The following is a 14,820-nucleotide window of genomic DNA, read 5'->3' as shown; positions in this document are numbered from 1 at the left end:
AGGCTCTCAGCAGATTGGGGAGCTCAGGGTCTGTGGGGACCACGGGAGAGCCCGCCCAGAGAGGCAGAAAAAGGGTGGGAAAAGCTGAATATTCCACAATAAACAGTGTAGGAAGCTGCAGTGACAGAGGTGACAGGGACAGGATGGGTTAGCTGGCAAACACTGAGTTTCACTGAGGATAAACACAAATTATTCCTGAATTGTGGATTCCAAAATTCCACTGAGGATAAAACACAAATAATTCCTGAACTGTGGATTCCAGAATTATTCCTGAATTGTGGATTCCAGGATAAAACACAAATTATTCCTGAACTGTGTGCATTCACTGCTGGGATGAGCAGGGCAGCATCTCCCTCCTGCTCACGAGTTCTTCCACCCACATTGCACCTTCCTGCCAGACCTCAAGGCTCACCTGCCCCAAACCCAGGGGCCCCTCTGCACCCCCAGGGTCCCCTCTGTACCCCTAGAATCCCTTTTGCACCCCCAGGATCCCCCCTGCACCCCCAGGATCCCCCCTGCACCCCCAGGGTCCCCTCTGCACCCCCAGGGTCCCTTTTGCACCCCCAGGATCCCCCCTGCACCCCCAGAGTCCCCTCTGCACCCCTAGAATCCCTTTTGCACCCCCAGGATCCCCCCTGCACCCCCAGGGTCCCCTCTGCACCCCCAGGGTCCCTTTTGCACCCCCAGGATCCCCCTCTGCACCCCCAGGGTCCCCCCTGCACCCCCAGGGTCCCCTCTGCACCCCCAGGGTCCCTTTTGCACCCCCAGGATCTCCCCTGCACCCCCAGGGTCCCCCCTGCACCCCCAGGATCCCTTTTGCACCCCCAGGATCCCATTTTGCACCCCCAGGATCCCATTTTGCACCCCCAGGATCTCCCCTGCACCCCCAGGGTCCCCTCTGCACCCCCAGGATCCCCCTCTGCACCCCCAGGGTCCCCCCTGCACCCCCAGGATCCCCCCTGCACCCCCCAGGATCCCCCTCTGCACCCCCAGGGTCCCCCCTGCACCCCCAGGATCCCTTTTTCACCCCCAGGATCCCCCTCTGCACCCCCAGGGTCCCCCCTGCACCCCCAGGATCCCTTTTGCACCCCCAGGATCCCATTTTGCACCCCCAGGATCTCCCCTGCACCCCCAGGGTCCCCTCTGCACCCCCAGGGTCCCTCCTGCACCCCCCAGGATCCCCCTCTGCACCCCCAGGGTCCCCCCTGCACCCCCAGGATCCCATTTTGCACCCCCAGGATCCTCTCTGCACCCCCAGGATCTCCCCTGTGCCCCCAGGGTCCCCCCTCCATCCCCAGGGTCCCCCCTGCACCCCCAGGGTCCCCCCTCCATCCCCAGGGTCCCCCCTGCACCCCCAGGGTCCCCCCTGCACCCCCAGGATCCCTTTTGCACCCCCAGGATCCCCCTGCACCCCCAGGCCCCCCCCCTTTTGCACCTCTCTGCCTCCCAGCATCATTCCCAGGGTTTTCTCCACCAGGAGTGGCACCTGTCATTCCTAAAGGAATGGTGGAGATGAGCAATCAGCTCTGCTGAGCACTGCCCGAGCTTGGGGGGACGTGTTCACCTGTTCCTGCCCTGACACCTGACAAACGAACCCTTGAGAAAGTGAATTTACAGAATCAAAGCCCTGAGGAGCTTTCCTTTGGCATCAGCAAGGATCTGAGGGAGGACAGGGAGGAGTCAGAGATTTTTTTCCTCTGAAAGTGAATCACCAGATGCCACCCAGCGTGACACTCGTGCTCCAGGGAGATGCTGGGATCTGGATCATGGGTACCAGCAGCACCCAAAATGGGAGGGAGCAGAGCAGAGCTATAAATAATGCACAGTTCTGGGGACAAACTGAGGGGATTCAGCAGCTCTGGGGTCTGAGTTTGGTGCTCCTGGCGTGCCCAGAAGGATCCATCAGCCCTGGGATGCTGGAGTGCAGCATCTGCTGTAAAAGGATTCAGCAAGAATCTCATAATTCCTCAGAATTTTGACAAACAGACTCAGCACAGTTTCAAGTGGGGTTTATTTGCAGTCATCACAACCAGTTTCCACAAAACTCACTACTGAGTGTCAGTAAATTGCACAACGCACTCAAGAACCTTTTTTCTATTCAGCAACCACATATCTTGCACAGAAACCTTTTTACTGATAAGGCAGAAAATATCATCTCAAGAGGAAACACGGATTTCTAAGGCCTGACATACCTGCTAGGACCCATTCTTGGAAGCATTTCTCACTCTGTACATCCCATTTCAGCCAGACCCAGCAGTGGCAGCAGCCCTGAGACCGAGCCCAGGTTGATGCAACATCAGCTGCACCAGAGTCCTCCCAGCCAGCTCTCAGCACTCATTCCCCACATTCCCTAGACAAAAAAAATCTGCAATTTAAGCAATAATTTTATGGCATGATCACAGCTTATGTCTGCCAGCAGGAGAAACCCTTGTGGGTTTTCCCTGGGAGCATCCTTTGGTAGCAGCGAGGGCGATGCTGATTTAATTTCATCCAACTCTTTATTTCCCTCTTCCTGAAGACTCTGCTGATGTCCCTGGCTGGCAAAGCTCTCTGTGCTTGCCTGGCTGCAGCTGGGGCTGCTGAGGAGCTGCACTGACTCTGATTTATTGTCCCTCCCACCTCTGCAGAGCCCCTGCAGCTCCTCAGCCCCGGCCGTGGGTAATTAAACCACCCACTAACGAGATTTCTCCATCCAGTCTAGGAGGATGTCCAGCTCCCCCAGGGATTTCATGGCTGCAGATGTGACATTCAGCTGAAATGAGAAATGAAGGAGTGAGCTGTGAGCAGAGACCCAACACAAAGAGAATTTACATGTCTGTGTTAATTACCAGGCTCGGTCACCAACTCACCCCTTCATAGTTTGCAAGTATTTGTTTGAATTTCTCCGTGGATTCCTCCCCACACACACAATTATTCTGCTCACGCTGGAAAAGCAAGATTAATTCATTAGTCTGGGCAGACTTTTAACTTTTAAAAATAAGATTTCAGTTTCTGGTTTTGCTGGGCATCACGGACTGAGACACTGTGGAGCTGTGGGAAAGGTGCAGGACCCTAAATCAGGATTTAGCTCACAGCAGCTGCCTTGACAGACAAGGGACAGGATAAAAACTGGGCTGGAGGAGCATGGGGGAGTTTGCTGCTGGGTGGGCAAATATAGAAACATCTCAGGGGACAGAACACTGTCCACACCACCCTGCTTTGTATTCTCATTAAAACCATTTCTATGAACACTTTGCAGCTTTATAACCCTCCAGGCTGCTTTATGGATGAAATGGATGGAGCAGAACCCAGGACTTACACACTGCCCCAGTTTCCTCCTGGCACTGAGGAAGGAGTTGGCAATGCTGCTGATTTTCCTGTTCACAAACGAGTCCTCGGTCCTGCAGTGCTTGAAAACTTTGTCCACGTAGAAGGTGAAGAGCTGATGAGTGATGCAGCACCTGTCTGAAGACTTAGAAAATGAATTTAGTGACTAAAAGTTCTTCCAAAGGGGTGCAGCCTGTGGTGGCTCTCTGGGATAAAGCATCTCTGACAGGAAATTCGTGTAGCTGAGCACAGCAGGACAGTTTGACTCACAGAGCTTCTTCAGTGGTGCTCGATTGAAGCTGATAAAATAGATGGGAAATCATTTCAGCCTGATTTTCCAGGAGATCCACCCTCAGCAAGTCTCACAAAATAAAACCAGCTGAATTTGCAGCTGGATGTCAGAGGCTGAGACCCAGTGCCCAGTGCTTCGGGGTGTGGGAAAGCTGAAAATTACAGATTTATGATAGATTGCACTTGCCAAGGTCACATCCACCTGCTCCTGGACCCTGTAAGGGCTGCCCAGGCAGGACCACCTACCTTCACCTTGTGGAGGGAGTGGGGGTGGTTCAGGATGCTCAGGCTCCGGATGGGGTCTCTGGATTGCTGCGGAGAGGATGGAGATGGGCGAGGAGCTGCTGGCTCCAGAGGGGCTCCCCCAGCCCCCAGCAGCCTGGCAAATACTCACAATTTTGGCTTTAATTGCTGTGAAGCCTGCCCTGATCTCTGCCGTGCTCAGGGAAACCCTGCAGGTTCCAAAGTGGAAGATTTTGTCCCCAGATGTTGGCATCAAATTCAGCCAGCAGGACACGGAGAAGAGGCAGAGGAACAAGGGGGATCCTCTCATGGCAGCTGCCTGGGAGACCTGCCCAAGGAGGAGAATATTCCTCCTTATATTCCTAAATAACTGTGATCCCTATGAAAATACACACTTTTTATATAAAACTTGTATATCTGCATTAAAAACCCCACACTCGTTAGTAACTCTCACCCATTTCTTTTTTGCTCCCCATGAGCAAGAGGAAAAAACCAATAAAACCAAATATTTAACAGAAGAGCTCAAAAAGAAAAGGAAAAATAAATAAAATATCAGTTGAAAATGCATCTAAACAGAGTTGTTCTGAAAAAAAATGCTATCAGAAAAAGAAATACAGTGAAATTAAATGTTTAAGTCTAATGGCCCAGAAGCAACAGGAGGTAACTGACTGAAAGTAACAGACCCCAAAGTCTTGTCCCAAAAGAAAAGTTTCCCTCTGGAATAGCATAAGGCAAACACAACTTTTGTTAGCACTGAAAATTAAGGTCATTGATGAAAAAAATATTTCAGAGGTAGGAATAGAAGGGAATAGCCAAAAGGACATAGGGGATAAATTCAGTGTCTTACCTTGCTTTGGGTGTGGGTTCTCCTCTCTCACCGACCTGGAGAGCTCCAGGAGGCGTTTTTATCCTGGTACCAGGAGGAAATAACTCTTGGATTAACTTTTGGGATTTCTCTTGCTTTCCCCAGCACGTATTTCCCTTTGTAATTCGCTGAATTAATGAGCTGGTGCAAGGGACCAGCTCTCTCCCCCACAGGTGCTTCCCTCACCTACGGAGGCGGAACCCTGGCACCTCTGGTTTCCTTTTGGGAAGAGGGATGTGACCAAATCCAGGGGCCACCCTGGGGGTCACAGCCCCAGAGCACCCCCAGATGGAGCAATGCTGGCAGTCCCCTCCTGGGCAGGGCCATTCCCAGCCCATCCCTTGCTGTTGGGTGCCATCAGCCCATGGGTGCCAGTGGTCCCAGGAGTTCTGGTAGAAGGGGTGACACTCAAATCCAGGGTTCTCCATCCTCATCCTGCCATGAGAAGCCTTCCCCTGCCATTTCCAGGGAATCCTGGTGCCAGGTTTAAGGAATCCTACTAGCAGGTTCAGGAAATGCTGTTCCCACTCTCAGCTCCTGGATGTTTCTCCATCCTGAGTCCCTGGTGCTGGAGAGGCACAGAAACTCCAGCTCAGGTTTTGGAGCACACAGCTCCCACCTGGGCAGAAGAGGTTTCAGAGGTGATGTAGGTGATCATCATTCACAGCCCAAATCTGTCACAGACAGAGATTTCACTGACACCTTCCCACGTCCCCCAGCCTGGTGACATCCACGATCATCCCACCACAAGCTTTCCCTGCTGGGCAAAACTGTGCAGCCAAGGAGCAGACACGTTTTCCTCCCAGGATTTCAGCCCCAGGATTTGTCAGCTGGGGCACAGGGATGTGGCAGTGCTGCTGCAAACCCCAGACCCCTGTGTGTTGGCTCTGAGGCTGGTTTGGATGTTTCTGGAGCCCCTTTGCAGAGAGCTTCGTTGGGTCTACAAACAAAAATGTGCAGCTAAATAAACTCCCTGGGGTTTCTGGGAGCAGGAGGGACGGTGAGCTGGACTCAGAGGGCACTGGGGTGGCAGAGTCACCCCCCAATGGCAGGGGCAGCCTCTGGGGATGGTTCCTGCTGGCAGCAGCAGCCCCAGCGTGTCCCTGTGCAAGGCAGGAGCACCTGGTGCCTGTGGGCCAGGGCTGTCCTGCACGGTGACTAATGAATTTATTGATAACCAAGCTCAGTCTTGAGCGCAGATCTGTCCCAGGGGAGGACTAGGCAAATGGATTTTCTGCCCAGGCTAGTCAGGGTGTTGCACACAGGGATGCTGGAACTGCCCCAGGTGCTCCCACCGTGCCTGGAAATCGGCCAGAGGGCAGGGCCAGGCTGCAGCAGGGTGGATTTGCCCTGGCTGAGGTGTTGGAGGGATCTGGGACAGCACAGAATCCCCGCCTGCCTCCCCAAATCCCAGCTGTGCTGGGAGCAGAGGAAGTGGCAGCACTCCTGGAGCACACCCAGCCCGGGAGAGGAAACAAGGCAAGAGGCTGTGAGCTCTTACTTCATTATGTAAATGGCAGATGACATGAAAGGATTTCATTCTTCTCGGTTTTTTTTCCTTTTGGTAACTGAACTGACGCCCAGGATGGGTCAGCCAAGTGCCAGAGGGCAAGGAAGAGACCTGGCTGTGGGGGAGTGGAGGAGAGATGCTGGGAAGACACAGGAAAGGGGAAATGTTGGATTATGGGGTCCAGGGCCTTGTACAGATCTCTGCACGTGCCACTCAGCCTCTCTGTCCTGTCATCAACCTTCTGCAAAGCAAAGGAACCAGCAGGACCCTCAGCACAAGGGCAAGGAGGAAAACTCCATTGGGGTGGGGGACAACCCACAGAGATGTTAATTTTGGGGTTTCAGTGTCTGTGAAATGGTGGTGATGGAGCACCCCAAGTGCTGGATATGGGGGATGGCCAGAAGCCTCTCATTTCAGAGCAGGTGGGACCAGCAGAGTTCCCAGAATGGTTGGGGTTGGGAGGGACCTCACAGCATCTCGTGTCCCATGGACAGGACACCTCCCACTGCCCCAGGCTGCTCCAAACCCCGTCCAGCCTGGCCCTGGGCACTGCCAGGGATCCAGGGGCAGCCACAGGGAAGAATTTCTTCCCAAAATCCCATCCATCCCTGTTTAAAGCCATCAGCACATGTTGAACCAAACCCAGATGGAAGCAAAACCACCTCAGCTTGGCTTTCCCCAGGCTGCCACCAACCCACCAGCTCCAGCAGTATGAAAATACCCTCAGTGAAACAGCAAACCATCCCTCCTGGGCTCTGGGAAGGAAGAGGAAAAGAAGGAGCAGGGATTTCTGAAAGTCAGCATTGAGACTCTGCAGATGAGCTCAGTGAAATGGGAAGTGATTCCCCAGGCAAAGTGAAACCCTTCGGGCAGTGCAGCTCTGGGAATGGGGCAGGGAAAGCTCTGCTCTCCCAGGAACACTCCCAGTTATCAGGGGAGGGCTCCTCCCTCGGGATTCCGTGCTGTGACAGGGCACTCCAAGGGCAGCGATGGCCCAAATAACAGGCAGAGGCAGCAGAGAGCCTGCTGAGCCAGCTGCCCTGGCAGCAGGAGTTCCAACTCACCCATCCCTGCGTGTGGTTCACTTATCTGAGAAATCGGTTATGCAAAGTCCGGTTCTCTTATCTGAGAAATAGTTTATGCAGAGCAGGGCCACATCACAGGGCACACGAGGGGCTGAGTCAGGATCTGAGGAAATATCCCAGAGCAGCTGGAGAATCACAGCTGGAATATCCCCAGAGGAGAATCACAGCTGGAATATCCCAGAGCAGCTGGAGAATCACAGCTGGAATATCCCACAGCATCTGGAGAATCACAGCTGGAATATCCCCAGAGCAGCTGGAAAATCACAGCTGGAACATCCCCAGAGCAGCTGGAGAATCACAGCTGGAATATCCCCAGAGCAGTTGGAAATCACAGCTGGAATATCCCCAGAGCAGCTGGAGAATCACAGCTGGAATATCCCCAGAGCAGTTGGAAATCACAGCTGGAATATCCCCAGAGCAGCTGGAGAATCACAGCTGGAATATCCCAGAGCAGCTGGAGAATCACAGCTGGAATATCCCCAGAGGATAATCACAGCTGGAACACCCCAGAGCATCTGGGAGGAAGGAGCCTCTTGGAGCTCGCTGTGTCCCAGCGCTGTCACTGTCACTGTCACTGTCACTGTCACTGTCAGTGTCACTGTCACTGTCACTGTCACTGTCACCATCACTGTCACTGCTGGGTGACAAAGCCTCTGCAGGCTGGCAGAAAGCAGCAGGCTGCTGCAGGCACAGGGTTTGGGGCAGTGACTAAGGCTGGACACGGTGCTGGAGAGCCCAGGAGCGTGACAGGGACCAGACTCTGCAAGGGGACAGGACACTGAGTCACCCCTGGCTGCTTCCGTGGGGAAACTCAGCCCTGCTCCATCCCCTGTCACCCACTGGTGTCACTGGGAGTCACTGCACTCCTGAGCCTGCCCCCACACCGCTAAATTAATTCCCAGTCATGCATTTCAAATTGTTCATTTCAAATCATTCATTTCATCCTAAAAAAAAAAAAAAAATAAAAATTAAAAAAAAAAATCCTTAAAGAAATTGTCATTGAGCTGTTCTGATCCGCTCTCAAGGACTGGTCCCAGCTCACATTTAACATCAGGTTTCCAGTAAAGTGTCTGGGGTGATAAGGCAGTTTCAATAGTTCCTTTCAAGGCATTTTCTGTTCTCTAAGAAGTTCTGATAACACTCGACAGCCCAGCCTTGGTTTGACATTCTTTGTCATCTCCCCTATTTCACAGCAGCTTTTGGCAAACCATCATTTCAGATATGAGCCTGATAATGGTTTTTCTCAGGTCCCCAGAGCCAGAGAACGTGAGTGAGAGAAATGCTCCCAGAAATTTTCATAAAGGAAGAATTGAGCCTTAATAACAACATCCAGCAACAATATCTGGGCTCAGGAACCCCTCCTGATCTCCTGCAGGAAAGATCTGCACAAACTTGGCCACATGAAACCAAAACAACTGTGAGGTGTTACCCCTGCCCTGATGATGCTGTAGCTCACCAAAACCCCTGTCAAAGAGTTGTAATTCCGTTTTCAGCAGCGGAAGAAAATATTTCAGCTTGTTTTTTCTGCACTGGAGCAATTTCTGTGACACCTGAAGTGATGTAATCTGAGCCAGCCCTCCGCGTAGCTGGGTGTCAATGGAAAAGTGAAACGCACTTCTCAGCTCCTCAAAAATCAATATTTCATTGTCAAGAAATCCCCGTCCCTCCCGGCCAGAGCCCACCCCTCGTTTGCAGAGTGCTGATCTGGCCGGCAGCACCCTGCAGGTGCCACCCTGGGGGGACTCTGCCCATCAGTGGGCACTCTGTGCCATGGAAATGCCCTGTGCCAACCAGACTGCTCCTCTCGTAATTAGTGCAGCTCGTTATGGGCAGAAAGCCTGGCCAGGGCCAGCTCCAGCCCCAGCTCTGCAGCGCTACTGACAGAATTAAAAAAAAAAAAATAAAAAAAAAAATTAAAAAAACTTGTTTTTCTCGGTAAACTCAACAAATGAGTCAGAAAACACTCGGTGAGGAGGTGCTGTGAGAGGTACAGCGTGTACCCTCTGCTCAGTCACGTTTCGAGCCACAACCACTCGAATAATTCTGAAAATCCAACACTGGCTGCTGCCTCGGGGCGGGCTGGGCTCGGGGAAACGCGGGTTTTATTCACCCAGAGCAAAAGTGCAGCTGCTCTCCAGGATTCCTCCCCAGAGCTTCCCGGTGCCCAGGACTCTCAGCAGCTTTAGGGGGAGCAGAGCAGCTCCTTCCCCAGCTCTGGGGGCTCGGGGAGCTTTGGAGAGCCTGGGACAGTGTCACTCACCCCAAAATGTCCCTAACCCCAAAACAACATCCCAACCCCAAAACAATGTAATTTATCCAAAATAATGTTCCAATCCCTAAACAATGTCCTTTATCCAATATAATGTCTCTCATCCAGGACAATGTCCCTCACCCCAAAACAATGTCATTTATCCAAAATAATGTCCCTCACCCCAAAACAACATCCCAACCCCAAAACAATGTCCTTTATCCAATATAATGTCCCTCAGCCTAAGACAATGTCCTTTATCCAAGACAATGTCCCTCATCCAGGACAACGTCCCTAACCCCAAACCAATGTCCCTAACCCCAAAATAATGTCCCTCATCCAGGACAATGTCCCTTGTACAAAGCAATGTCCCTCACCCCAAAACAATATCCCTAACCCCAAAATAATGTCCCTGATACAAAAAAAATGTCCCTAAACCTAAACCAATGTCCCTCATCCAGGACAATGTCCCTAACCCCAAACCAATGTCCTTAAACCCAAAGCAAAGTCCTTCATCCAGGACAATGCCCCTAACCCCAAAACAATATTTCACTCTGAAAGGGGAAAGAAATCTCAAAAAAAAAAAAAAAATTAAAAAAAAAAAATTCTTTTTTTCACCTCCTCTTGTAAGATTCACCTTTGAGGAAGAGGAAAAGCGTGGTGGAGGATCTCGAGCATCTTCAGCTGTTCTGCAGAAAATTCATTTAGTCACCAGGGTGGAGGGGTTGATAATTGTTTCCTCTGCTCTGGCAAAATATGAACTCATGTTTTGGTTATCATAAATGGCATCTTCCCCACAGAGAAATGCATATTTCAGGCTTTCAGAGTTAAATAATTCAGCTCAAAAAGCACTTTTTTTTCACCTATCCAGCACTTGGGTTTCAGCTGCCGCCTCTGTGTCCGTGTGAGTCCCCCCAAAGTGTCCCTGTGCCCAAAGCCAGGCTGGTGATGCTGCCAAGGACCAGCCCAGCTCACCCCTGCCCGCTTCAGTGACCAACTGGGGAATTAAATTGCCATTGAGAGTTTGGGAAACGTTCATCCCAAAACTGCAACAGCTCGGGAGGTGCCCGAAAAGGGGAGGGAATCACCCATCACATGCCAAGAGCAGCAGCACAGGGAGCAGCCCTGGGGGCTCCCAACCCTGCAGCCATCCCTGATTCTGGAGAACTAAAAGCTGCTGTGACAGCAGAAGTGACTCCCCAGAAACACAGAGTCACCCAAGCTGGAGGAGAGTTTTGAGATCACCAAGAGCCAGCCCCAGCACCCCCATAACCCCCCAAACCGAATTCCCAAAAGGATCTTTTGATGGAAAACCAGGCAGGGCCCGGGGCTGGAGCAGCCAGTGGGTCTGAGAGTCCCACCCAGCCCCCGGGTTTGCCCCGAGGCCGAATGTGCTGACACTGCCGGCCACAAATGACACCTAATGAAGGAGAAACCGAGAGCTGGCTGCTACCAGCTCCGCTTTTGGGCGAGCTTTTTGGGGAGCAGATGAATCACTCCGATAGCCAGGCAGGTTCAGCTTTCACCAAAACTGAAAGCTGTGTTTCAGTAAACTCGCTGCTGCCCCTGTGCACAGCCGGGTTTCGGTTTTGGGTCCGTATTCCCCTCTCCATTTCACAAGCCCCAGGAGCCAGGGCTGGTTTCGGGAGGGATGCACATGAGCCGAGCTCAGCCCTGGCTCTGCGATGGGCAGGCAGGAGGGCTGGCTCCGGGCTCCAGCCATTCCTGCCTCGTTTGATACCACACATCCTCTGGGAAAGGCGAAAAACAGGAAAATTGGGCACTGCTTGTTTCCCTCTGGGTGTAAATTCCCAGAAAATCAGGTGGGTTTTTCCCCCTGGGTAGCTCACATGGGGAGCACCAGCTTGGCCTGCTGAGCTCAGAGAACACTGAAGGATTTTTCCTCCCTGCACAACCCCTCTGGCCATCCCTGTACATCAGGGGCTCTGAGAGGATTTTGCCTCTTCATCTGACTTTGTGTTTTCAGCAGACACTGCTGAGGAGCAGGGATGAAGTTCCCATCCCTCCTTTCCCGACAGCAGAGGAAGTTCGCTTCAGATCATGTTTTCTTTCTTTTTTTTTTTTTTTTTTCTTCTTATTTTTAAACAGTGAAAGGGGTTTTCCACCATTCAATTTTATCTTCCACTTCCTAGTTACCGTCCTCAAAAGTGACAGGGAAGCAACAACCAAACAGAGACATAAATGCCTGATGCTGTTAATGAAGTAAATCTTCCTCAAGCTTCCACAGAAAAATAAATCCCAGGGAAATTGGTGAGGAAGCTCGAGGAGAGCAGTTCTGAGCAGGAGTGGAGCTGAGACCCAAGCCCCCATGGGGAGCAGCAGGATTTCAATTGAACTCTGCTGCTTTTATCACTCAATTTCTGCCCCCAAGGCAGGGGAGTGGAAATAAATGATCTTTACAGTCCTTTCCGACTCACAGCACTCTATGATTCCATGATTTTCTTTGGGTCTCCATATTAAGATATCTGTTAGGAGAAGGAGGTTGGATCATCTGATCCTTCTGTAAAAAAACAAAAACAAAAACAAAAGAGAAAACAGAAGGGGAATCTGAACACTTCTAAAAGCCTCTGAAACCTCTGAAAAGCTCATGTGGTGGGTCATTTTTTAATTTAAAAAAAAAAAAAAAAACACAGCAAAGCTTTTGGAGCAGAAAGACCCAGCAGAAGCAGGTGGAAAATCCCCTGGCAGCAGCGGGGATGCTGCAGCATCCCTCGAGCTCTGAGGATGAGCCACCATCCCCAACCCTTTGCTCTTTGTGGGGTGGCAAAGAAAACCCAGGATTTCCAAACCCTCTGCACAGAAACCACCCCAAAACCCCAAAAGTGAGCGAAGCTGGCTCTGAAATTCACCCCAGAGCTTCCGAGCAGCGGCTTGGCCTCCTCTGATTTCTCAAACCCTGATAAGGAGTTTCTGTCTTATGACCCCTGAGCACTATAAATAGGCTGGGCTTGTGTTATTGGTCAGAGTTTTGGTGATAAATCATGACAAAGTCAATATTCACCAGAATATTCCCTCCTCTCCCCACCCCAAGCAATACCAGAACTAGAAAAAAGAAACTCCTCAAAGCAACACTTGTGCAATGAGCTGCTCAGGGCAGGAGTTGCTCAAAATCGCTTCTGTAGAAGGCAAAAAAAAAATTTAAAAGGCAGTGCAAGTGATATTTGAGCCAATGGATTATATACTCAGGGGGTTTTTGCATACTTTTACACTTTTCAGTTGTCTGCAAAGAAAGCTCACAGTCCCCACTCCTGAGGCTCCAAACTCCAAACTGGTTTCTCTAAGGACGGTGCTGTGAGCATCATAAAACTGCTGATTTCAGGGCAGAATAAAAGAGATGAAAATACAGCAACAGCCCTGTTTGCTCTGTGCAGTGGGAAAAGCCCTGTGTGGGTGATGGCAGCATCACTGACCTCACCCACAACTCAGGCCCAGAGAGGGGCTTCAAATGGCAGAACAGGTGGGAAATGGGGAATAAAGCACAGCTCACTCTTCTGGGTGGGCAGAGGGCAGCCTGGAATTCCAGGGATATTCAATCTGGATGTTATTTCATCTCTGCCTAAGGCTGCAACAGAATTGCAAATATTGGGAGGTTTCTGTGTGCAAATGTTTCTCAGTGAAGTTTGTCACCAAAACTGAATCTGCAGAGGGGAGAAAGTCTCCATCACTTGGTTCTTTCATGTGGAAATTCCAGAGAGTTCCAGCTTAATTTAGATCACATGGAAGTTCTGGACCTTTCTAAGAACTTCTTATGTAATGTTCTGTCTGTGTCACATTAGAATAAAGTCCCAATGACACCAATCCATGATTAATAACCCATTTCTGGATGAGATAAACTGGTGACATTGGTCAAATTTCCAAAGAGCAATTTGGGATTTACCTGTTGAGGTCGGCCTGACTCACCCCACCAGCTCTGACCAGGTTTCCACATGTGAAATATCTAATGTCACACCCCATCAGCAGGAAAAATTCCTGAAAAAAGAACAAAGCAGAGCAGTTGGTGCTTCACAAGGAACTGTTAGTCACCAGCACTGGGCTGCTGAGAGAGCAATGCCAGTGCTTAAACACGGGGTGAAGGAAAGGCCACCGAGTCCCCACTTCCCCCAGGGCGTCACCGGCAGCAGATTGTCCAGCAGGGATGAGAAATGGGGAATTTCTGAAAGGGAAAGAACGGACAACACCACTGGGACAGCCTGGAAATGGAGGGGATCCTCCAAGTCACATCTAGAATAGACAGGGCAGAAAATCACAGAGTCACGGATCACTGAGGCTGGGAAAGAGCTCTGAGATCATCGAGTCCAGCCTGTGACTTGTCACCAGCCCAGAGCACTGAGTGTCATGTCCAGGTGTTCCTTGGACACCTCCAGGGATGGTGAAACCACTCCAAGGATGGTAAAACAACTCCAGGGATGGTAAAACCACTCCAGGGATGGTAAAACCCCTTAAGGGATGGTAAAACCCCCCCAGGGATGGTAAAATCCCTCCAGGGACGGTAAAACCCCCCCAGGGATGGTAAAACCTCTCCAGGGAATGGTGAAACCACTCCAGGGATGATAAAACCCCTCCAGGGAATGGTGAAACCCCTCCAGGGATGGTAAAACCATTCCAGGGATGGTAAAACCCCCCCCAGGGATGGTAAAACCTCTCCAGGGATGGTAAAACCACTCTAGGGATGGTAAAACCCCTCCAGGGATGGTAAAACCCCTTAAGGGATGGTAAAACCCCTCCAGGGAATGGTGAAACCCCTCCAGGGATGATAAAACAACTCCAGGGATGGTAAAACCCCTTCACGGATGATGAAACCCCTCCAGGGATGGTGCTACACAACATCCCTCTATCCAAAAACCAATGTAGAGACCAAGAAGGCAAATAAAAAGTAGAAATTTTTTGCATCGAACCTTGCCAAGGTAAGAAAAGCCCCTGCAATCATCAGGTGATGTGCCACCTGCTCCAGTGACGGGACCTGAGGACATCCAGCCCCAAACCCTGCCCAGGACCACGTCCAGGACCAGCCTTCGCTCGTGGCACACTGTGGGAGAAAGTGTCCACCCACGGGGCTCTGTTTTAGGGCAGAAGCAGCGTTTGCTGCTCTTGCGAACCTGCAGCAATCAGGAGTTTGTGGGAGGTGGGGTAGAATCGCACCAGTGGCTTTTGAGTAACTTTTCTCCTTCCTGAGCCGATCTTCTTGGCAAGGACGAAAAGCTGTTTCCTAAAGGTTCAGCGCTCCGCCCACGCCGCCCGGACACTCTTTAGG

General features: G+C 51.3%; 1 protein-coding gene across 1 annotated transcript; it reads right to left on the bottom strand.

Annotated features, from left to right (window-relative positions):
• Nucleotides 1–1,476: 1,476 nt before the first annotated feature.
• Nucleotides 1,477–4,193, bottom strand: LOC130263573 (interleukin-20-like). Its single transcript, XM_056511167.1, has 5 exons — nucleotides 3,992–4,193; nucleotides 3,844–3,909; nucleotides 3,299–3,451; nucleotides 2,850–2,924; nucleotides 1,477–2,752 (listed from the first exon to the last, which is right to left on the bottom strand). The coding sequence occupies exons 1-5, from the start codon at nucleotides 4,148–4,150 to the stop codon at nucleotides 2,675–2,677; spliced, it is 531 nt and encodes a 176-aa protein (XP_056367142.1). The 5' UTR covers nucleotides 4,151–4,193; the 3' UTR covers nucleotides 1,477–2,674.
• Nucleotides 4,194–14,820: the final 10,627 nt, after the last annotated feature.

This window comes from Oenanthe melanoleuca, chromosome 26 (assembly GCF_029582105.1).
Source record: "Oenanthe melanoleuca isolate GR-GAL-2019-014 chromosome 26, OMel1.0, whole genome shotgun sequence".
Classification (NCBI taxonomy): Eukaryota; Metazoa; Chordata; class Aves; order Passeriformes; family Muscicapidae; genus Oenanthe; species Oenanthe melanoleuca.
The sequence above is the reverse complement of the archived record's forward strand: the minus strand, read 5'-3'. Positions and strand labels throughout refer to the sequence as shown.

What these genes read in the sequence shown, in the direction of transcription:
- LOC130263573 (XM_056511167.1), bottom strand. Translation starts at nt 4,150, where the DNA reads ATGAGAGGATCCCCCTTGTTCCTCTGCCTCTTCTCCGTGTCCTGCTGG. An exon ending in CAGCAATTAAAGCCAAAATT is followed by an intron (nt 3,910 to 3,991) that starts GTGAGTATTTGC and finishes TCCTCTCCGCAG; the next exon opens with CAATCCAGAGACCCCATCCG. An exon ending in TACTTGCAAACTATGAAGGG is followed by an intron (nt 2,753 to 2,849) that starts GTGAGTTGGTGA and finishes TTCTCATTTCAG; the next exon opens with CTGAATGTCACATCTGCAGC.